The sequence below is a fragment of the Lycorma delicatula genome, chromosome 3 (assembly GCF_047948215.1).
Source record: "Lycorma delicatula isolate Av1 chromosome 3, ASM4794821v1, whole genome shotgun sequence".
Taxonomy (NCBI): domain Eukaryota; kingdom Metazoa; phylum Arthropoda; class Insecta; order Hemiptera; family Fulgoridae; genus Lycorma; species Lycorma delicatula.
Genome location: NC_134457.1, coordinates 86,614,502 through 86,640,230, shown reverse-complemented (window position 1 = coordinate 86,640,230; position 25,729 = coordinate 86,614,502). Strand labels below are relative to the sequence as shown.

The 25,729-nt window shown below is 30.7% G+C and overlaps 1 protein-coding gene across 1 annotated transcript; it reads left to right on the top strand.

Annotated features, from left to right (window-relative positions):
* Positions 1–836: 836 nt before the first annotated feature.
* LOC142321767 (uncharacterized) lies at positions 837–25,525 on the top strand. The gene is made up of 4 exons (XM_075360135.1): positions 837–1,178; positions 9,749–9,975; positions 18,369–18,512; positions 25,292–25,525. Exons 1-4 carry the CDS (start codon positions 1,106–1,108, stop codon positions 25,376–25,378), a joined length of 531 nt encoding a protein of 176 aa, XP_075216250.1. The 5' UTR covers positions 837–1,105; the 3' UTR covers positions 25,379–25,525.
* The last annotated feature ends 204 nt before the right edge of the window (positions 25,526–25,729 follow it).

Below are 25,729 nucleotides of genomic sequence, written 5' to 3'. Positions count from 1 at the left end.
GAAAATAGTTGTGTGCTATTGCGGTTGCTGGGAGTAGGAACATGTTTCTCATGTAGTGCGGCAGAGTATAAGACTGATAGTTCTCCCAGTGCTGCGCGATTTTTCTTGATTTTTATGTTCAGACTGAGGACATGAGCCGCACTGTAGATATAAACTATACTTCACTGCAGGTCCCCTCTCACAGAATAGAATTTTTTATTTATGTAATCTGGAACTTTTTTATCTTCAAATAAATTAATTAAATTACTATTTTACATTCTGAGAAATTAATATTGTTTGTTTAGGCTACTTTTTCTTACTGACAGACAATATATATCCTATGTATTTTACTATTTTATCCACTATGCCCGACTAACTGGCACGGTTTTATACTATGCTGTTGTGAAAGTTATTATGATAAACAATTTTATCAATTGGCAGTAGTAATTATGATTCAATTCCCAAAAATAAACAATTACTCATAGTTTTAAATATTAATGATAAAAATATCATACATTTAAAATATAATCCTTCTCATAACCTGGTAAAAATGTTCTTAAACTGATTAATAGATTTGTTTTATAAACTATAGTGTTTTTATAAGGTCACTGTGAAACCTGGAAATTATATCAATCATTCACTTGTAATCCAATGTGTTGATGGTTTTAGTACATTCTTAGCAGTTTTGTTTTGTAAATTGTAAATAAATCTATTAGAATGGAATCTCACGACAATGCTTTCTTTTCAATAAATTAATAAATTTGTTAATAATATTTTTTCCGATATGCTGGCGCTCTCCATTTAGTGTTATCACGCCCCCTAGGGGGATGCGCCCTACTGGTTGAGAAACACTAGCTTACTGTGGTTCGAGAGACTAAAACAGAAAATAAAAGACTACTTGAAGACGATACTCGATAAATATCGATACTTAGTGTTTTATACTAGCAACAGTTGGTCTTTTGATGCGTTAGTGAAAATTAATTTGAAATTTACAATTCATAATTGATTTTGATTGATAAATAAAATTATATATGGAGGGGTAGCGTTTGTGTTATTATTCTAACACAAATTTAAGATAAAGTAGTTCAGAAGAATCTGTAGTGCAGAAGGTATTAAACCATTAAGTATGGATTCATGGGAGTCTGATTCTGATTCGGATTGTGATTCTGATTCAAGTGTTGATAATGTAACTTTTGGTGGTGAGTACAATATAATTTATAAGTGTTTGTGTGTATGCGTAATATATGTTTAATTAAGTTGGTTTAGCCGTTATTTATTTATTAATTTGTAATTGAGTAAATATACTTTGAGTTCGGCCATGCTTCCCCAGAATATCGGAATATTTAAAAACTGTGTGCTAACCTTTTTTTTTATTATGGTACTTTTTTCCTTAAAGATAAAACCCAATCTTATGCGATCTACGATATTAAACTTTTTCTATATAAAAGAAAGAAAAGTATTCACCAAAATTTAAAATAATGAACCACCATATGTTTTGAATTATTTGTAACCATTATAAACCAGTTTGTTGCAATAGCAGTACCCCATTTTGAGATAGCATAATAGATGGTAACTTTAGGTTATTAGTGGCCATGCGACGTTTTTCGGTTAAACTTTAAATATATCTCATTAAAAGTGAAAGTAGAACATTGCCAAGATAACAATGCAAAAGCATTTTTCAAAACTTAGATTTTTACAAACATTGAAATATTCGTTATTTATAATTAAAATATAACTAAAGTGCAGTTATTTATAGGAAAGGTATTATACCATTCTTAAGTTGTAAATATAGGGAACTTATTGTTATATTAGCTACACTGCTGATTTTGATAAATATAAAATATAATTATGCTATGTTAAAGTTTTGTTAATAATTAACAATGAAATAGAAATTAAAGTTAGTTACTCTCTGATTACACAGAAACCTTGTGAGCATATTTTCATTTGTTTTCATTATTTCATTCATATTAATTGTATATTCACAACTGGTACATAAAAATTACAAATACTAACAGCTACCTCATCCATAGTTAATTTGAGGTTGAGTCAATTACCTACATTTTATTTTTATTTGAAGGCCTCAGGCAAAGAACGTCACGTTGGACTCTTTTCTAGAAAACTGATTTTTAGTAGAACAAAATAGTTGATATTTCCCTGAATGCATAATAGTCATACATGAATATCATGGACATGGACTGTGTTTTACCTCAAAATTACTAGTTTAACTTGTAAAACCATTAAAATTCAACAGATGGCAGCACTAACCCAATTTAAAAAAAAATGGACAGATTGTTCTGTGCCTGAGGTTTTCAGTTCTGTTAGAATACTGCCGTTTTTGCACACTTCTGTGAAGATTTGAAGTTGATAAGTTAGTTGTGTTATTGCAACTGTGCTATTAACCATGGTCACTTTTGCTTTCAATTTCCACCATTAAAAAGCAGTGTTCAGTAATCTGGGTTTTTTATTAGCTGAAATCTATTGAACTTTAGCACACTTTGGGAACAGTTTTTTACCACAACAGACGGTTTCTGAGTGGACTGGAAAATTGAACAGATATTGTACATTTATTGATATATGAAGAAAGAACTGTTCGTCCATTTATAGACATATCTGACTGCAATATTTAGCACGTATGTGTCATGGTTCTGAAAGATGTTGATGAAGTGGCAAATGATCTACAAATTATTCATGATTCTGCCTATAAAATCATCCAGAATAGATGTAATTTTCCTTAAGTTCACACAGGTTAGGTCCCAGACTTTCTCACAATGCACATAAATAAATGCGCTTAGGTTTCTGCAAACAAAATGTAGCCCATTATGATAATGAAGGTCAGTCAATTTATATAAACTTCCCAATATAAAATTAAATGTTGCTGGTAAAATTTATTATTTATGTTTGAATTTGTAATAGAGTCTTGTAATATTAAGAGAGTTGAAAGCAAAGATTATTTTATTTTTAGGATGTTCATATGTTTTTAAGCGACGATTTTGTGACATCGGCAAATTTTTCATATTGTGACAAGTACAGAAAAGTTTTATCACAGTTTTTATTATATAAAAGTCATTAAAATTTGGTGACTTAGACCTAGCATAAGTTAAAATTATAATAAAATTGAAACTTGGATTGTTTTACCAAAATTTTATTTTATTAGTGTTAGCTATAGATCTTGTCGCTTCATAAGATTTTTCGTCTATGGGAGTTGGTGGCAAGTTGGGGCTGGCGATAGATCCTTTCCTCACTGAGTACTGTTGGCCTGAAGAAGATAATGTAGTTTATTTTTTTATAAATTCTAATTTTTTAATTCATTTTTTTATTTTATTTTACCTCGTTTTATATTTTTTAATTTGTTTTATTTAAGTTCATTATTGAAGTTTATTATTAATATGGTAACTTTTAAAGAATGATGCAACAATATTTCAGATTTATTTATTCAGTATCCCTCAAAAATGAGGGACAGAAGGGGGCAAGCGATCATTGATGATGACATCTAGGGATCTTAAACTTTCATTTGAGAAGAAAGAAATTGGTGAAATCAGTCCAGTAGTTGTGCCTGGGGGGCTCTGTCAATGTTTTTCATTGGTTACCCCATAAGAGTGTACAATGAAGTTGTGTTTTCTGATGTCTTTCAAAAATGGGTGATGGAGGAGGCAGGCAATCGTTGATGACATCTAAAGCTCGGAAGCTTTCATTTAAAAAAATTGGCATAATTGGTCCAGTGTTTTTGACTAGAGACTGTCAAGATTTAATATTGATTTTCCTCAAGAAATGTTTAGTGAAGTAGTGGTTTTTGCTATATACCTTGAAAGGAGTGTGTGAAGGGTATTGATTATATATCCTAGGGGTCAGAAGTTTTCATTTTTAAAAACTATTTGTGGAATCGATTCAGTGATTGGGGCTGGGAGACTCTGTCAAGGTTTTTGCCAATTATTTTAAATAGATAAACAAGAATATTTTATTAAATCTTTTTTATTTTATTTTACTTAAATTTTATCGAGTTAAAATCAAACAATTATCTTTTAAAATGATTTTGTTAAAAAAATAAAATTATAAAAATAGTTTATGATATTTAAAAAAAATTTTATCATTTATATTTAATATAAAAACTGTTCAAAGTTAACTTTTGTAAATTATTAAAATGAAATATTTTGTAAGATGTGTTATTCATTTTAAAAAATATATAAAATTCTTGTAGGACATTAGAAAAGTTGAAAAAAAATGAAATTTAATTTTTCTATATTAATTATTTTTGTGTAGATCAAATGAGGATATAACTTTGGTAATATTAACATTTCAACAAACTATACCAGTCATACCAATAGACTTGTTAGAAATAAATGAAAGAAATTAAGTAAAATAATTATTTTGCTTGAATATGAAAGATTCATTGTTTAAACAGTTTTTGTGAAACATTTTCTTACCTGTGCGTATATCCAGATCTTGAAGCAGCATCATATTACTGAAAAGTTCTAGTCTAAAAATAAAAGTTTACCACCTTTGTCTAAAGCAGAGTACAGCTGATATTCTTGAAATGAATAATTATGTTGTCCCATAGTGCAGTAATGGTTTTTTTTAAAAAATGATTGAGTTCTCTTTAGTGTTACTCATTAGTGAACTTTGTCTTAACCCCAACTATCATGCTTTTCCCAGAAATATATTTCAAGTACCTGATGTGAATATGAATAATTATTGTTTGTAAGTCTGTTAAAAAATTGAAACAATTTGCCACCATAATCAGATTAAATATTTTTTTTTACTAAGCAACATCATACTTTATATGATTGTAATCATCCATTACAAGTTCATATAAAACCTATTAAAAATGGTTTTAGTTAAATCCTTTGTGATCATATAATTTTTTTTTTTTTGATAACCCAATTGAATATCTACAAATTCTCCCCCCCCCCCCCAATGTCAATGAATAAATGTGTTTACTGTTTTTAATTTTTTTCAAACACTATATTATTTTCTGTTATTCAGTGATTTATTGCACTTCATTCCTTTTTGTTTTGTGTAAATTTCTTAGCCACAACTTATCTTCAGTCTTTAGAAAAATTATTAAAGGTAATTTTGAAGAGAATAAAAAACTACGATAAAATATAATTTATATAATTATTTATTTTTTAGGCATATATTATTTCATGCCTTTTATATTATATTATATTATATTATAATTATATATATTATATTATATTATATTATTATTTCATGCCTTTTTTTTTATCTTCAGTCTTTAGAAAAATTATTAAAGGTAATTTTGAAGAGAATAAAAAACTACGATAAAATATAATTTATATAATTATTTATTTTTTAGGCATATATTATTTCATGCCTTTTATAAACATTTTAATAATTTAATTTCGTTACTTTTTCAATAATTTCATATTATTCAAATTTTTACTTTTCCAGCTACAGCTCTGCTGCTGCTATGTAGCAGATGTACTATATAAAGGAAAAGTATAGAAAGATTTAAAATTTCTATGTTGGATTTTTGTGAATTTTGATATTTCACAATCCTCCCCCGAGTGTAAAAAATGTAAAAAGATTATCAAAATTTCTGTCAAGTCCATGTACATATTTTTATTAAAGTCTCTGCAGTGGCTTAAACAAATTCTATTTATGGGATTGGTGGCATTAAATCTTGGGAGAAATTGAAAAAGGAGGAGGATTAAGTTTTACAATTTTTGGTTTATGGTTTTTTTTTATATATAGAGGTTGTAGAAAATTGGGCTGTAGTACAATGAAAATACTTATTAAATCATCTAAAATTTTAAGTTGACCATTATTAGGGGTGAGTGGATTTTCAATTCTAAACAAATTTTACTTCATTTCTCGAAAACCCATTGACTAAAAAGAGATTTGGTTCAAGTATTTGTTTATATTTATATCACAGTATTGGTCTGTTTTTTGAACCTCTGACAAGGAGGTATCATGGTATCCACATTCTTTTTTTATCTTTTTTCTTGATAGGATGCCACAGGAGGCATTGGCTGAACTTAAGGAACTGATTCAGGATATCAAAGTAAATAAAAATCATAAAATCATATCAAGTAATTTATTTAAAATTGATAACATAGATAATAAAAGCAAATTAAGAACTCATTTTGTTAATATAATTATAACATTAAAAATAATAATATTTACAGAAATATAAAAAGGAAATTAAAAGATAATAATGCATTTATTGTCAAATCAGGTAAGACCAATACTCCCATTATCATTAACAATAATATATATATATATATATATATAGAATAAACAGACAAATTTGTAGAAAATAATAAATTTAAAAAATAAAAGATCCTATGAATAAAATTAAAAAGAAATCGCCTCTAATATCAAAAAATGCAAATATGTATTTCAGGATGAATATACTAAACAATATTTCAAACTACTAATACCTATGCATCAGTACTAAAAACATTACCTAAAATACATACAGATAACATGCCCATAAGACCTCTTATAAATTACAAAATCACACCCATGTATCATTTAAGTAAATTTTTATCTAATAAATTAAAAACATACATTAATATTGAGATTAAATATAATTTAAAAAGTAGTTACGATCTAATAAATATAATTATAAATGTAAATAATACAACCAAATTTATAACACTAGATATAAAAGATATGTATGCAAACATTGACACTAATAAAACTATAAACATACTTAATATTACTAATAAATTTAATAATAAATATCTGCAAGAAAAAGGGCTTAAGTATGGGATCTCCATTTTGTGATATTATGGTAAACATATTTATGAATGGATTGGAAAACACCCTGCTACCCAATGTAATTAATAAACTTAAATTATTTTATACAAAAGATACGTAGATGATATGATAATATATAATCAACAATATAATAATGAAGAGGACAAAATAATTAAAGAAATGAATTCTTTAAACAGTCATATTAAATTTACTTTAAACAGGGAAAATAATAATAGCATTTATTATTTGTCATAAAATTTAACAAAAATTCTAAATAATATCAATAATTATAATAAATAAATTAATAATTATAATAATCATAATAATTATAATTATCAATAATTATAAATTCTAATTAATATCAATTTTATTATTTCTTTCTGGCTTTCTGTATACACACACAACACATGCATGCACACACACACACACACACACACAGAGAGGGAGAGAGAGGGAGTGGAGTGGAGTGGAGTGGATATCAGTCATCAGTCACATGTCCTTATATTATAATCAGTATTCATTTTTGTCCCCTTCAACATCAGTTTTAGATTTTAATGGTGTTTGCACATGTATACTGAATGGATACGACCAGCAGTAACTCACTCACCACTTTGGTCTTGAATTTCGATAAAATACAATTTTTACATTAAAAGTTTCATAAAATGTCCTTTGCTTATAATGTTTCACATTATTAATCTTAATAGAAATGCAATCTTTATTCCCAGGACAAAGTCTACTGTTATCATCTTGTTCACAGAAATCGATTTCTTTTTGTATTAATCATTATTTAACCCTACTTTTTTTTAACAGCTCTGGTAAAACACTTTTTTGCTTTAAAAGTTCCCAAGAAGTGCTTACTACATGCTAGAAACAGATAATTCTTTGCTTATCTTTTCTTTACTGCAAGAACTTGGAATAAGACTTATTATTCTTATTTTAGCATCCTTATTGATAACAGCACATCTTTCTTTAACTTAACAATTTGTATTTCGTACTCATGACAATTTGTTTTCAACTTTGGGTGACAGATTTCCTCCTCATTAGATGTACATTCACCAAATGGAGATTCTGATTTTTGTTGAATAGAATCTGACAAGTTTCTGGTTTTTTTTTTATAATTGTGGCTGATTTTTTATTGCCACATCCACATTATTTTTTATGATAAGTTGCATCAAGAGTACATACATCTAAATCTGATTGCACTTGGAAGGCAGGAATAAATTCATTTCCACTGTAATCAGTAATTTTTTTTATAACAACTGGTATAAATTTTATGCCATAATTTTAGTTGCATGATGAAGCAAAATTTCTCTAAGTGTTTCTTAATAGGTCATAAACCTCACTTTACTCATATTTACTTAAACTCTGATTCATCACTTTGAAATTTCATAAAAATGAACTAGGCTACTAAACACTTAACACTCGCTGATTGCTTGCTAGGTGTGCATAATATGAGTAGTTACTGAATAGGTCACGACATGAACTTGACAGATCTGTACAATATAAACCAACTATCACTCTTCCCGCGAAGATGGTTACGTCTCAGTTTTCTGCAGAAAATTAAGACATTGTTATCCTTAGTACCATGGATTAGATTTTTATAGAAATATTTGACTGCTAGGCCTGCAATTAAGAATTCTAATATTTGATCAGAATATAATCTAAAGATTAATTTAAATTCTTGTATAAAATTAATACTAATAATACTTTGAATTATCTTTAATTTATGCTTTCTTTAGATATTTGTAGGTTGTATTTATAATTTTAATTTTACTTGCTTTGTATTATTAAAGAACATATTAAAGTTTTTATGTACTAGAATATATTATAGCCTCTTTTTTTTTTAATTACTGTAAATTTAATTTATATGTCACAGTAAATTGTACTGTTTATATCAAAAAATGCCTTGCATTTATTTTTATTATACATGGATTCAATATGTACCATTAAATATCTCAAGATTATTCGGAGTTTACATTTTTATCACTATGTACCAGTATTTCAAACATTTTTTTTACCGGTTAATTTGTGTCTAAATTATTTTTTAACATTAGAGTACTTTTATCCAATTAACCTTTACCCTATGGTCAAAAAAAAATATAAAAATAGATTTATTACTATTACCTTCCTCATCAGCAATATAACAGGTCAAAAAACATACATTTTGAAAAATCTTGCCCATTTATTTTTTATAAAAATTAAGGAAAGAGGACATCAGACTTCATAAATTCATAAATAGGCTCTCCAAAACTTTGTTAAGGAATATAAATATTACAACTGACCACTTACTGTTACAGTTAAATACCTGTGCAAAAATTGAAATTGTGCATTCTAAGCTGATTTTTAGGGAATAAATAAACAAGATAGGAAAATAGTGTACATAATGTTATAGTTTTTATGTAGAATAAAATCTACATAAAATAAAATGAAGTCTGTATGTCAATTAGTTTCAGAGATATTAGGAAACTGCATATGCCAAAAAATGGCATGCAAGGAATTGTAACATTTAGCACATACAAATAATCCTTTTAAATAAAAAAATTTATTTTTCAACAATTTTAGTTTAGATTGGGTGACTTGACAAGTATTGACCTGCATTCATGTAATTAAATGTAAATTTGTAATTCTAAATATAATGAAGTAACTTAAATTGAAAACCGTGTATTTTATTTTGGACAGCTAGTAGTTTCATTTATATTTAGTTGAAGGAAGCAGAGAATCACTTTAAGAAAAATGAATCCAGTTATTAAAATTAAAAAAAAGTGATATTAAATATACTTCTAAATTTAGTTTACTCCTAAATCTTCATTTTCCCAGTTTTTTAAAACCTGAAGCTTAGGGTATCATAAAAATACTTCCGTTTTCAATTCTCTTTTCAATTTGTGTTCACTCATGAAAGAAGCTGTAATAAAAAAAACAGTAAAATTGGTTAAACGCTACCTTAAATTTATTAAAAAAAAAAATCTTTAGCAGAATGATTTGATTTAGTGCCAAGAGTAATACTCTATAAATAGATTTTTTCAGTAATCATGGTAATCTTTTTCAGAAAGAATGTACCCACTTATGGAGTGGAGGGATACCGCACCATTGTGGATTTGGAGTTCAGATGGTAAAGTTCCCCCAAATGCTGTTGCTGGAGGCTTTGATAAGGAGCTGTTATTTGTTGGGAGATTTATATATAAATCAGCATTGACCCCTGGGTCAGTTTATCCATCAAAAGGCGTGTGCTGTGCCGAGTGGGGATATGGAGAACGTAAAAATTCAGATTATGAAGTAAGTCAGAAATACCAATAATTCATTACAATTATAAAAATTATTTTATTTATTAGTAATCTACAAACTTGTGCTTTGTGGGTTTCTCCTATTAAGGCTGTCCCCATGAACTTCCTAGTAGCTAAAGAAATTTGAGAGCTTAGGTAATGGTATTTCTGAACACTTTTGTTCACTGTTTATTCAGTCATATCAAATAGTACAATATTAATTTCTAGGCAGTATGCTTGACTGTGTATACAATCTGCCTGTGAAAGATTTAAGTAGTTCTTCAGGGATTTTTGCCGTATTATTATTTATATGCAGTGTATTTTATGTAATAGTTAAGATTAAAGTTAAATTAATTACTGTACGAGATAACAGTTTGAAATGAATGCTGTCAGGTATCAATCGTGTCAGGCTTGTAGTAGTTTTTCTAACTACTAGTTGAATCTTGATTATATTAAGTACTGCAACACTAAAAAGTTAATTTGTAATGTGACATCCCGAAATCTAAGAGTTAAAATGGTAAGAGTTCATTTCATGTTATTGTTCATTTACCAATCACATCGTGTGTGATTTAGCAGAAAGTGTTTACACTTATAAAAAATTTGCTAACCTGCTAATTATACTAAACAAATTGATAATCTGGTTTGTATAGTTTTATTACAAATTAATTTTTTACTGTATTTACTTAAAATTATCAAAATTTAACTTGATTATTTGAGACACTATGAAAGTGTACTTCTCCTTTTTTCTATAAATAAAATATTTGAAATTATATGAGAGTGAATCAAATCTAAATGGTAGTTTTGCTATATTCTACGCACCAAGCAGTTTCGAGTTCGATGGCCGAGTGGAGGGTTAATGTTCAGTGTGTTAGAGGCGGGGAACCAGCTTGGTTAGCTTCTCTGCTCTGTTTTGTCATCGGTACAGCCATGAGTGAGCAAGAGGTTCCATCATCTGTTGCACAACGTATAATCATAAACTTTTTAACTGAACCCATGGAAATTTTAACTTGTTTAAAGGTATAGTTTGGGGACGTTACACTGTCCCAGAACCGAGTGTGAATGTGGGCCAGACAATTTAAGGGCAGGGAAGAAAGTGTAGAAAACAAAAGTCATGATCGACGCCCAAAGTCAAGTCTCACAGCTGACAACATATGTGCCATTCGAGAGCTTATCGAAGGTGATTGCTGGTTAATTGTTGAAGAAATCTTGTCAGAAGTGGGTATATAGCTGATACCCACTTCTGACAAGATTCCCATAGCTATGGGAATGCTCAATCCATTATCACTGGATCATCTTGGCATAGAAAAATTACTGCTCGGTGTGTTACAAGGTTATTGACCGAAAATCAAAAACTGGTCAGGTTGGAAGTCTATGAGTGACTTCTGAATCGATTTCATCAAGAAGGAGATAATTTTTTGAGACGCTGTCAGATGTGATGAGACATGGGTCCATCATTGCACTCTGGAGTCAAAAATGGCGAGTTAGGAGTGGCGAAGGAAGGATGAGGACTGCTCAGGTAAGGCCAAAACCTGTCTGCCAGTCGGAAAAGTTCTTGCAACAATTTTTTTTTTTTGACTCAGTGGGAGTTTAATTCATTGATTTTCAATACAATCAACAAACTGTGAATGTGACATACAATTGCCAGCTGCTACAGTCAATAAAAGCTGCCTACCGAAACAAAAAATGGGGTATACCTATCAGAGATGTCATCTTTTTCCATGATAACATCAGGCTGCACATTACAATTTTGACAAGGGATAGATTGGAAAAAATGCACTGGGAAACCCTTGACCATCCTCCCTTCAGCCCAGATTTGTACCCGTGTGATTTTTTTTTGTTTGCCCCCGTAAAAGAATTGCTTAGAGGGGAACGATTTGAAAACAATGAAGATGTCGAAGAGCACGTGCACAATTGGTTGACGATTCATTATCAAACTTTTTATGAACAAGGCATATTCAACCTTCCAAATCGTTGGCAAAAGTGTGTAGATCTTGCGGGAGACTATATAGAGAAATGAATGAAAGCATGAATTGTGTATATTATTAATCAATAAATTTTCTTAAAAAATATTACTATTTATATTTGATTCACCATTTTAAAATTAATTGTAGACTATTTGACCTAGATGATAAAGAAGTTATTTTAGAGCTTAAAAGATGATTAGGTAGATTTAGGTAGTTTGTTTTATCCCTTTTCTTGTATGTACAACTTGTAATTGAATAATTTCTATACTAGATCTGTAAAGAATGTAAGAATGTAGGATTGATGTGAATGACTATTAGTGGTGTGCACTGGACCTTTTTAATCAGCCTATTGAATGCAGTTGTATTATATATACGAGGCACATTCATAAAGTAAGGGCTGTCGGCTTATATTTAAATTAGTGATTCTGAACACAGATTCACACTGCAGGGCCATCTGCTATTTACTAAGCCACTGCAGTTGTTGTTTTGATTTAGTAGTTGTTTGCCTGTCGATAAATATAGATTCAATGTCCGCGACAATCCTTTCTCCTGCCAGTTATGAAGTGCGTGTTGTGATTCAATTTTTGTGTGCAAAAGGATCTTCAGCTGCTGAAATTCATCGGGAGTTGTGCCTAGTGTATGGACCTACAGTAATGGGTGAAGGAAAGGTTAGACAATGGTGTCGAGACTTTAAATACAGCTGCACAAATTTGCATGACAAAGAATGGAGTGGCAGGCCCAATATTCAGACTGACAAAATCGTTGAACAAGTGAACCAAAAACTGGGATGTGATCAGCGATTAACAATAAGTGCTCTGGCTGATAATTTCCGTAGTTGGACACACTTCTACCTACATGATTGTCACAGAAAAGCTCAGATATCACAAATTGTGTGCTAGGAGGATACCGAAAATGCTCACCGACCAACACAAAGAACAAAGAATGTGCTGTGGATAGGCATTTTTGGACTGTTATTGACAAGATGGAGATGATTTGTTTTCCCACATTGTTACTGGTGACGAGACGTGCATATCCTACACCAACGCAGAATCAAAACAACAGTCAATGTAATGGTACCATTCAAGTTTCCCAAAACCGAAAAAGTTTAAGCAGTCTCCATACTCAAGTCAAAAAATCTTGGCTACCATTTTTTGGGACAAAAAGAGTATAATTTTAGTTGATTTCATGGAATGCAAATTAAAAATTACAGCTGATGTGTATTGCAAAATGCTCACCAAACTGAGACTTATGATCCAAAATCGACGACGCAGGAAACTGTTATCTGATACGATGCTCCAAATTCATGACCACACCACTGTCAACCAAGAACAAGGTTCAGAATTTTCTTTGGGAACTTTCTGAAATATAGTCCCTACCTTGCACCTAGCGACTACTTCTTGCATTTGAAAAAGTGGCTTGGTGGACAACAGTTTGAAAACGACAAGGAACTCAGACTACTATTGCCAACTGGTTCAATTCCCAAATGGTGAACTTCTATGCAGAGGAGTTAAAGAAACTGTTGCAGCATTATTGAAAAGTGCTTAGAACTGAATGGAGATTATGAGAAAAAGTGAAGTAGATATACAGTAAACTAGAACTTAGAACTGTAAGTAAAAACTTTTTTTCATAAGTTAATGTTTTTAAATGACCAAACAGCTCTTTATGAATATGCCTCGTATATTCGACGACTGTACATTATGTTTTTTTTTTTTTTATTATCATTAATTCACATCTGTGGTTTCACTGTGATTGTACCTATAAATAGAGACATTATAAATTTAACAATGTAAATAATTAATCTAATGGGTACATTTTGGTGTAAATGGATGTACAGTGTAGTTTGTTTGTCATTCGTTTAATAATGGTGAATCATATTTCTTTATTGTGTGATAAATGTATGATATTAAATATTTATATATCAATGCAGTAAACTTTTAAAAAGTTCAAAACTCTTTTATTGAGTTTTTGGTTTTTAATGTAAAATAAATCATATAAACATGATTAGTTTTTTGTGTAAAATAATAATTGCTCATATAGAAATTTTAATAAACTACTGGTTGTAAACAACTCTTTTTACTTTCTGTCTAGATAGCGCTATATCAGAGCTACAGCTCTAGAAGGCAAGTTATTGTAACCGGTCCAATTTGGGCATATGCGGTTTTCACGAGATCTTGATGTTTTGATACCTAAGGAACCTAAAAAATCGGATGGAAATTTTCTGGATGTTAATGTTCATATGTACGCGTGTTAGGTGTTGGCCTCTAAATCACCTTATATCTCCCAGAACTACTGGACCAATTTTGACCAAACTTAGTCAGATTACTTCTATATATGAGGCATTGATGCCATTAAATTTTCAACTTAAATAGTCAAGGGGGCGAGGCTGTAGAGCAAGGTCACCCTCATCTCGAGACTTCGTCTAGTTAAGGTAATATTTTTCATAGGTACATTTGTTAACAATTAAAAAAAATTTTTGAATCCCCTGCCCCTCTCACAAATAGTATACCAGGTCTGAGAATTATCTAAACAACTTTGATGACTTATTAGGAATAAAGTAATAGTCCTATTAATTAATGGCTGGGCTTTCTTTAACAGGTAGTTCATAAAGTTTCCCTCAACAAATACCAGATAGCGCTGTGATTGCATATGAATCCGGATATGTCAGTCGGCATTAATCCAAAGATGAAAACACAATGCATGAAGTGGTTTATTAGAACAAAATAAGATTCACTTTTTATCAGTGTTGCGGAGAACTACCATTTACGTACCTATTCCATTTGTTTTAAAATTCTGGTAACTAATTTAGACACAGCTGAAAATTTATACGCATCAGTTAACATCATCCAGACTACATTATATGGATCAGTTGGACCTGTCACCTCAGTACACTGTTTTTTCTCATTCTTCCATTTTTAACATTCACAGAAAACATGTTCTGCTGTTTCCCATTGGTCGCAATATAGACAAATTTGGCTATCCATCCTATTCCTTCCAAACAAATATGCCCGGAATGAATTGTGGCCAGTCAGGAACTGGGCAAACCAGAAATTTAGCTCACCAGATCCTCTCCAAGCCATGGTCTGATCTCACCAATAAGCCAATGAGTCCACTCCCCTTTCCTGGAGGTCCTCCATCTGTTTTGCCATTCTTCTATAAGCTCTCGATTATGATCTTCTATACTCATCTCTCGGAAACTTCTTGCTCTTGCCATCCGTTGTACTGGGGGAACCCTGGAAATCACTTTCCTGTTGGTTGCCAGGATTTTTAGAATTGGAATCAACTTACAGCCACATCTAGAACAAGTATACATTCATGGTAAGATAAATTTAAAGAAAATGTCATTTTGTAACATAAGGGTGCAGGCAGACCTAGAACACCACATGAAAAAGAAGAGATCATTTGTCAGTTTTTTATTTGCAGCCTGTGAAATCAACTCTGAGTGTAGCACTCAAATTAAATCTTCTACGATGTACCATTCACAATGTTTTGAAGAAATGATTAAAATTGTGCATATTTATAATATACATTGCAGCATATAACATCAGAAGTGCTAGAAAGGAATTTGTTGTAGAAATAGTTTAAAATACCTTAAAAAAGCTTTGTTCACAGATGATGCTATATTTCTCATACCTGGAAAAGTTAACATTCAAATATGGGGATCAGAAAACCCACATTTTACACTTGACTGTATTAGAGATAACTCAAAAACTAATGTTTGGTGCATACTGTTTCATGATTGTGTGATTGGACCTTCTTTCTTTGTAGAAGTGACAGTAATGTGAATATCTATTTGGACTTGTTAGAAGGGTTTGTTTACTCTCAGTTTGAAAAATTACAACCTGAAATCATATTTCAACAAGATGGAACACTGCCACATTGGGGGTTTATTAGTGCATGAATATTTTGACAACACATTCTTAAATTGCCGGATTGGAATGTGATGGACAGATTGCTTGGCCACCTCAATCACCAGATATAACTCCATGTGATTTTTTCCTGTGGAGTTTCATCAAGTATAATGCATACAAAACTCGTGTAGTGAATACTGATGACCTTAAGAAGAGGATTATTAATGCATTCAAACTCATATGTTATAGATCTGGATATGTTACAATGAAAATGGCGTGAAATTGATTACCAGTTGAATAGTTTGCAAATTATTAATGGTGCACCATTGAATGTCTTTGATTACAGGAAAAAACTTTCAGTTTTTAATGTTTCTGAATTCAAACAGCCCGTTTTTGTATCTTAAATAAATAAATTAATTACTTGATATCAAAATTGTTCAGATAATTCTCAGACATCCTGTATTTACTTGAAAAGAGCTAAGCAAGATTAGAATCAGGATGGAATCACAATCAGGCAAATCGATCGAATTAATAGTAATATTTCTTTATTAGTTATAATTAAAACCATATGATTTTAATTCTACATTTTTTGCAGTGATGTTATAAAAAAAATACTTTGTTTTGCTTTCAAAATTGCAAGTAGTCATTGTATAAGTTACAATCCCTATAATTTATGTGATATTTTGCAATTTGTGAGGAGGCAATGATATCATATATGGCACAGTTATAAAGCTGCACAGATATATAAAGAGTTGTTTCCAGACCTGAAGGAAATATTCTTCCAGATACTTGTGATATAATTGGCTTTAATAAAAATAATTTCTCAATTTAAACTACTTGTATACAGTTATTTTTTTCTGTATATCAAGTGTTGCTCTTCATCAAATCATCTAATTTATTTTATTTTTAGTTACTTATTTTTTATTTTGTGAAGGAATTTTTCACTAGTTATCTCAGTGTAATTTTTTTTCATTAACTGAAGTGTAAGAAGTTTTTTAAACAAAACATTCAGCAGACAGTTGAACATATTTTTTACTTTTTTCGTTTTATTACATCATTGCTAAGTGTTAAGTTATTATTGTATCATAATTTAGTAAATGTAATTTCATTTTCTTGCAGTATATGAATTATCTTAACAAGAAAATTAGTTGGAAGACTTTGGTAAAAAATAATTCATATTGGTCACATTCCAGAGAGCCTTAGTTGATGCCTCTTACTATGACCCTGAAAACCTTTTATCCATTTTTTCATTAATTCAGATTATTTATCTTTTCATTTCTTACGGATTGCTATTTTCATATGAACAGAATTTTTTGTACATCTACCCAAATACAATGAAAAATAATACTAAAAATTTAAAAGCACTTCAAACATGTACAAGTTGTGACTAAAAAAAACCCGGACTGATCGATTTACAAACAAACAGTACATGTGTGAAGGTCAAACATTACATGGCCTAGTCACATGACATTCCCTCTCTCCATCCTTCAGCCAAGGCAACTGTGGACCCCTTAGTTGGGCATTAATGTAAAATCTCTTGTAAAACTCTGAAAATCAGCCACAGAAGCTCATTTTTTGTTAAAAAGAAATATTGTTTATCACACTTTTAGGTTTTTCAATGGTTTAAACGGTTCAAAGAGGGTCAAGAAGAGATTAAAGATGACACACATCCAGCACGACCTACCACATCAACAAGAGCTGAATACATTGAAAAAAATCGGTGTTTTGATCCTAAAAGACCATCGGTTGAGTATTCGTGCAGATGCTGAAACCATAGGAATATTGACAAAGAAACTGTTCGGAAAATTTTGTATGAAAATTTTAACATGAGGAAAGTGCTCAAAATGGTTCCAAAGAATCACATTTGAACAAAAGAAATCTCAAATGAACGTTTCTGCTCATGATCAGTTGTGGTTTTTTGATATGATGAATGAGATTTGAGACAGAAAGAACAAAGAAACAAATAGACAAAATGATAAGAGACCATGAACATGCTTTCTGAAAATTACTTCCAACACTAATTTGCGTAATGGAAAATTTACATGTAGTGGTGTAGGAATCATGGAGGGGAATATATTGAAGGGGATAATGTTAAAATTGTAAGAATCAAAAATGAAGTTTTTTAGCATTAATCCAGCTTTTTTTTGCCACATCTCAGAAAACCAAAAACAAAGAAAACTGCTCTGAAACCTACAATTCTTATAATTGCCTTTTAATATGGCATCAAATTAAAAATGAACAACTACCAACAATTTAGTAAATTTAAATTTATTAAATTGTAATTTGACACCAACTTCAAAAATAGCAAATAAAAAATTGAAGTCTGTTGAATTTTTAAAAATATCTATTTGATATGTACGTGTATTTTTAAAATAAACATTGTGCAGAGTTTCTTTTATTGTTATAAATTTACTAATTAAATTTATTTTTGTATTGAAACACTTCATTTTTATTTTAGTTATGACTTTAGTTTTAAATCTATTATTTAGTGTTGCACAAGTATTATCCGTAATTTATATCATTAATTAATTTTTCTCGTTAGTATAAGATTTTTTTTAATCTTTAGAACATAAAATTTTTTTTTTTCTATTAAGGTTCTTTGTGGCTGTAATGTAGTTTGGATACCAGATTCAAAGGGTTCAGTTCCTGCTGGTGCCCTACCTGCAGGAAAATCAGAATATGGAGAAACATTGTATGTTGGTAGAGTTCAGTATCAAGGAGTTACTATTATTGGAAAGGTAATTGCTGTTAGTAAGAATAACATTTCTTTACCACAAATTAAAAACTTTAACCGCATTGGCGCTAAAAAAATTCTATCTAATTTATTTATTTTTTTAATATTTAAGTATTACCTTTGCTGCAGTTTTACTTTCATTAATTATTCAATTTCTTATATAAAGAATTTTTGTTTAAAACAGTTAAACAATGCAAATTTAATTTAAGCTATACATATACCGCTCGCGTGGGCGAGCTATACATATAATATACCGCTCGCGTGGGCGGTTTGGTTCCGCGCGGCTCGATCAGGATATTGAGAGGTTATTGACAATTTATAATATTTATTTAATTATAGTTTATTGGTAGAAAATGTTCAAATTACAACCAGGCAAATTAATAATAATAAAACAGTTAATGAACACAAATATTAATACAGTAATTACAACCACAATAATAGTCAGGATAATAGTGGTAAACAACAATTGCATGACATCAAAGAAAACATTCAAAACAGTAAACATGACAAAAATACATAACATAATCAATAAAAATAATAATCAAAATTATTACATGTCCATAACAATACATCAAATAGTAATAGTAATGTCAATAGTAAGTAATAAATACAGATTACATTAGAGAGTTTAAAATACATAATCGTTTGGAATTTATTCTAGGTATATAAACAGAAAACAGACCCATTAACAAAGAAACCGCTAGTTTTAACGCTTTTTAACAATTAGTCTTACATTAACACAAATCTTATAAAATTCACTTGCAAATCCCTTTTGTTGTCTATCTTAACAGTTTATGAATGAAGTCTATTGCATTTATTTTGAATATACACTATAGTTTTACTGTAACTCACCGATAGTAGTATCTTGGTTACTGAATTACTCATGGCGTTACCTTAATTGTATCGAACTGATTACTCTCCTTACTGGACTTCCGTCTCACAGACTCACACCTGTGCACAGACTCCACGCTTGACTTGTCGTCGTACATCTGACAGACTGGTTCACAGAACTCTGTGCCGAACTCACACAACTCACACCCTCTCCTCGCAGAACTGCTCTTGCGGGACTGATGTCATAACACCTCACAGACTGGTTCACAGATTTCCATTGAACTGAACTTTTAGCTGGTCTTACTGTCAGCCTCTTTACTTGTAGGATCGGACCCATGTCGAAGCGTTAGAAGAGTCAACCGAGGCTTTGTTCCCATAAATTCCAAGCCTGGTCTCTTCTCACCGTACAACAGTTGTTGATTGTGTGTTAGGGGGTAGTATAACAAAAGACAATTGTAAAACGGATGTATATTCTTTACAAAAAGGGTTCTCCTTGTTCCTTTCTGGATTCTCCAACTAATTACATTTTTTATTGCTTTCGTAATGACTGGTAAAAATCCATTATTCAGGCCCCTCTATACTGATCTTCTTACAATACCTTGCCAATAAATTGAAAATTTGTATGAAGATGTGTTTGTTAAAGTTCAATTCCTGTATTGATTATCGATAGTATTGTTAAGTGTATAAGAGTCATTCAATAATTAAATAGACAAGTGACATCAGCATAAAAAGTATTTAATAGAATAAACTGAGTTGTCTGACATTCAGCTAGACTCTCTAGACTTTTTTCTTTTTCTGTTTAGTCTCTGGAACTACCTTTAGACTTCAGAGGATGAATGAGGATGATATGTATGAATGTAAATGAAGTGTACTCTTGTATAGTATCAGGTCGACCATTCCTGAGATCTGTGGTTAATTAAGACCCAAACATCAAAGAACATCGGTATCCATCATCTAGTATTCAAATCCGTATAAAAGTAACTGTCGTTATTAGGATTTAAATGTTATAACCTTTGAAATCAGCTGATTTGTGATGACGAGTTCACCACTAGACCAACCCATTGGGTTGGACTTAAAAAATATCAACTGTTCAAAAAGAATTCCATTATTATAACCTGTTTTGTTGATTTCAAAATGGTTGTCTTCTTGAAACATTTTGTAGCAAGCTCAAAATCAAGGTTTATTTCAAGTTTGCTGTGATCGATTTTTATTTTCTGAAAGTGTAAAACTGGCCAAAATTTACTTGTGGATATTAAAACACTAATGTAAAAAGTGTGTTAATCATGCAGGTTATTATAATTGTTTTCAACAGTTTAAACTCATAGAAACAAGTGGCACCAATTTAAAAGAAAAATGTAGGAACATTGGAAGGTTCAACAAAATATGTTGGAGGTGGGTTTTGACAGTCGACTCAAAATCACAAAGAGACGAATTCACATTTGTACTTTAATAAAATGTCACAAACAATGCTCTGTAGCGGAACGTATTGATTTTGCAGATTGCATTATAATGAAATGTGGAGTCATCATTTTCAGCCAGAATCAAATGACTTTAGTATGGATTGGCAATATCTTAGTTCACCTACCAGGAACTAAAACGTATGTGTCAGCCTGTAAAGGGATGGTAATTGTGTTTTGGGTGGGACTTGTGTTCTTAGGCCCATTTTATTATGATTATTTGGATGAAAAATGTCTGATCAACAGTGAGCACTATGGTAATATACTAGAAAATAACCCGCAATAAGATGAAAACTTCCTGGTTCTCTCAAAAGGCATAATACTTTTGCATGATAATACTTGCTTAAATACAATCTAAAAGACAAAGGAAGCTATTTAAAACTGGCCAGGAGTTGTTGTCACATCCATTTAACAGCCCTGATAAGAAAAGAGAATGATTAGATACCAAAGTGAAGAATTTTTTACTCATGGAATAAGAAAGCACAGAGAAAGATTGAACACATGTCTAAATGCAGTCAGGGATTATGTTGAAAAGTAGCATTTTATATTCACTGAACGATGAATAATTTTTCTGCAGTCGCTTGTCTCTTTAAATACTGAACAACTCTTAAGAAGAGCTTACCTTTTGCCTGTAGTATCTGTTAAATTTTTATGTTAAATTATACTGTTGTTTGTTGTTCTGTAATGTACAAAAATGTATGTTTCACTCCTTCACTTTTGCCATAGTTACATATAGTAAGATTGATAGTGGCACATGCTGCATCTAGCAGCTATAACATTTTTAGTAGTATTTTTCCCACATCATAGCAATTGATGAAACATATAACTTTAAAGAATATAATTGTACAAGGCTCTGCTGATAAATTTTGCACACTAGTGTGCTACACATACACAAAAGGTACTATCGAGTTGGGGGTGGTAGCACATGATAGCTAAAATCCCCCTCTACAAACCTGTGATAATGTGTTGAATTCCGTTTACCAGTTTGTTTTCAATAGCAATTAAAATGGAGTCGAGTAGGGTCAGTGTGTCAATAAGGTTTTAACCTTATAATGCTGTTTTAACAGCATGCAATGATTGAATTTTTAACAACAGAAAATGAATCCTACAAATATTTTTCATAGTTTAAAAGAAGTTTACAGTAGTGAAACTATTGAAAGAAGTACTGTGAATAGGGCGGCATTGAAATTTTACAATGTGAAGCTGGTAAAGTGAAAATTGAGGACACCTTGCAGTGGACGACCAGTTTCTGTGACTGATGACAAACATTGAAAGGAGATTTGCTTCAAAGTGACCAGCAAATCACCCAGCAATGCATCTCTATTCAGTTAGGCATATCTAAAGAACGAGTAGGCCATATTATCAAGCAATTGGGTTACCATAAAATCTGTGCACGATGGTACAAACTGACGGATGACCACAAGCAGCGTCATGTTGAATGTTGTGAAAAACTTTTATAGTGCTATCGTGCCAAAGGAAACTACTTCCTTTTCAATATTGTGACCTGGGGTTGAGAGTTGGTTACATCATTATGACTTGGAAGAAAAAAGGCAAAGTATGGAATACAGACATTACGAATCATCAAAACCCAAAAATTTCAAAACTCAAGCCTCTGCGAAAAAAACTCCTTTTGACGGTGTTTTGGGACACCAAACATATTTATTTGACGAGTATCTGGAATATGGGATGACTGTGAACTTTGAATGGTACATTGAGGAATTAAGACACCTCAAATGAAGTATGTTACGTTCAAAAGACCACCATGCTCATAATGTTGCATGACAATGTGCGGCCTCACACATCGCATGCCACTACAGAGGCTCTCCGCAAGCTGAAATTTGAGGTTATTCTGTATCTGCCATAGTTGCTGGATTTGGCTCCATGCAGATTTCCACTTCTTCCCTCATCTGAAGAGGGATTTCAAAGGTAATCATTACACCACTGACAATAAGGTGAACGATGCTGTAGCCTTTTGGATATGAGAAAGACCGCAGAATTTTTCAGTGTCTGAATGCAAAAATTTGTCACACGTTGGGAAAAGTGTATCTCAGTGTAAATGGAAATTATATTGAAAAATAAATACTTTATTTTGTAGCTAAGGTATCGTACTTTTATTCATTTTTTATTTTGCAAATAAAAAATTATGCTCATATTTTATATGTGCGAAATTTATCAGTCGAGCCTCATACATTAGCACTCACAAGTCTTTAAGTTATATAAGTATATATTGAATAATGTAACTTGTATACCAACATAATGCAGTAGTTAGTATGATTAGTTTGTACATGTACTACAATGATATAAAAAAATATTTACGTTAAATGTTGCTTATAAATATTTCATATTAAAAATGTGTTTATGTCAAGTTACAGAGAATTTAAAAACAAGTAATAAATTTTATTTGTGTAAAGGCTCACACAGTTTATGTATAAATTTCAAATCGATTGGTTTTAAAATTCTGTTATGAGAGCCAAACTGTAGAGAAGTAATAATAACTGAAAGAAAGTCTGAATACAGCAGCAATAAAAAATAAATAAAAATGTATCCAAATTATTTAAAATTTCCTTTTCTTTAATTCCTTCAAGTTTTTTTTCCTCTGAAATTTAAAAAATAAATAAAAGTTGTCTTCAGTTCTATTAGCTTTAATTTTCATTAAGATTAAAATTTCTGTAATTATGAAATAATTAAAAATGAAATTTTATGCTATTATGCATTCTTGCATGTAAATTAAAAAGCGTTAATGATAAAGAATTTAATCTTTTTATTCAGTTCTTTTTTGCAAATCAATACTGAGCTAGTAAATGGCAAAAATCATATTTTTATCAAAAGAAGAGATGATTCACTCTAAATGTTTAAAATTAAGAAGACTTTAGTCATCTAAAGTGAGTAGAACAAATTGAGATAATAACACAAATTAAAATAAACAAATCACTTTGAATCACAAACTTAATTGCTTTAGTTGTAACGGATCCCAAAGAAGCCATGGAAATACAAGAGGTATTTTTATTCAACCTCTAATCATGCATCTAAGTGATATGTTTTCTGCAAGCAGAAAGATGTAGTGCTGCTGAAATCCATTACAGAATGAGCCTAATGTGTGGTGAAAACTTTATGAGTGATGGTAGTGTATGAAAATCGTGTAGGAAATTTAAAGAAGGGTGAACAGATGTCAGTGATAAAGGTGGGCAAGGACGCCTGCAAGTTTGTCACTACTGTACGCCTGGGTGAGTGTGTTGATAATTTTGTCCATGACAGACGGAGGTTTACTTAAGTGAACTTTCTGCAAAAATCCCAAAAATTCAAGGTCTTCTCTGTACACAGTTGTGACTAAAGACGTAGGATACCATAAACTCGTTGAGTCTCAAAAATATTGAGTGACGATCACAAATTGCATTAGCCCTAATGTTTCTCACATGTTACAATAATGAGGGGGAAGAGTTTTTAAAGTCTATCGTTACTGGCGATGAGACTTGGATTCAGTATAAAAATCCAGAAACCAAAGAACAGTCTAAGCAGTGGACGCATACGTCTTCTCCAAATAAGCTGAAAAAGTTCAAATAAACTTGAGCAACAGGAAAATGATGGCTACAGTTTCTTGGTACCACAAAGGTATTTTGTTGAGCAGAGGACAACAATAACAAAGGAAGTTTATTGTGAATCTTTATGTCGCCTCCACAGAGCGATCCAGAACAAATGAAGAGGCATGCTCTCATCTGATGTGATTTTGATCCATGACAAAAAGTGCGGTCGTGAAATCCACAACCGCAGTGTGCCAACGTGATGCAAGACCTTCTAAAACAATTCAAGTGGGAAGTTTTTGACCATCCACCATATAGTCCAAACCTAGCAGCTAGCGATTTTCACCTTTTTCAAGAATTGAAGGCATGGTTGGGCGGACAACACTTACTTCACTACCAATGAAGAACTTCAGGACGCTCTCAAGACGTACCTCATTGATGGCAAACTTCTTTGAAGAGAGCATTGGAAGCCTGATATCATCATGATATGACAAATGCCTCAATCGTTTTGGCAATTATGTAGAAAAATAAGTTAGATACTACTCAATTTTTAGTAATAAAATCATTTTGTTAAGTCAATGTGTCTTTTTTTTATAGCCCATTGGAGGTTGGAAAAAAAAACAGCCCTTATAAAATAGCTAATCATTTACAGATCAAATAATTTATCATATCAAATATCTTGTAAAAAACCTTTTCTTGATAGTTTTTGGATGGGTGACAGTTAAATACAAATTTTGGGCTCAAACCATTGTTGAAACAATAAAAAATTGGCTGTGAATGATGGCATGAGCCACCATATATATATATATATATATATGTTCTATATTATTTACTATGCCAAAATGTTATATATGTATATATAAATTCAATATTTGTTATTATAATGTTTGATGTGTTTTTTTTTGTTTATATATTGCACTGTAAAATTTTACTTGTATGTAGGTTTTATACATGATAGCAATACATTATTTGTTCAGGTTCATAAATCTCACCGTGTATGTTACTTTGCCTATAATGGACTGGACTTATCTGATGCTAGCTATGAAGTATTGCTTGTAAAATAGAATGAAAGCTGGCTGCATGTTGCAAAGAATTCAAAAGAACAAAAAAAAATTTTTGAAAGAAATGTGAAATTAGAATATTAATAAAACATCACTTAGCTTCATTAAATAAATTAAACTTTATTTTTAATAAAATGTTTTCAAAATGTGTGGAATTATTTCAGTAATTAAGAATACCATTTCCTGTGATATTTTTATTGTAAAGCTTAAAAAGATTGTTTTCTAAATTACCGTAAGTGATTTTATAAAGAATAAATATTTTTTTGTGCTTTTTTGCTCAAATTACCTCAACATATGAGAAAAGCAGTGATTGATTAAAAATTAAATTACATTGACAATGTATATTTTTATTTT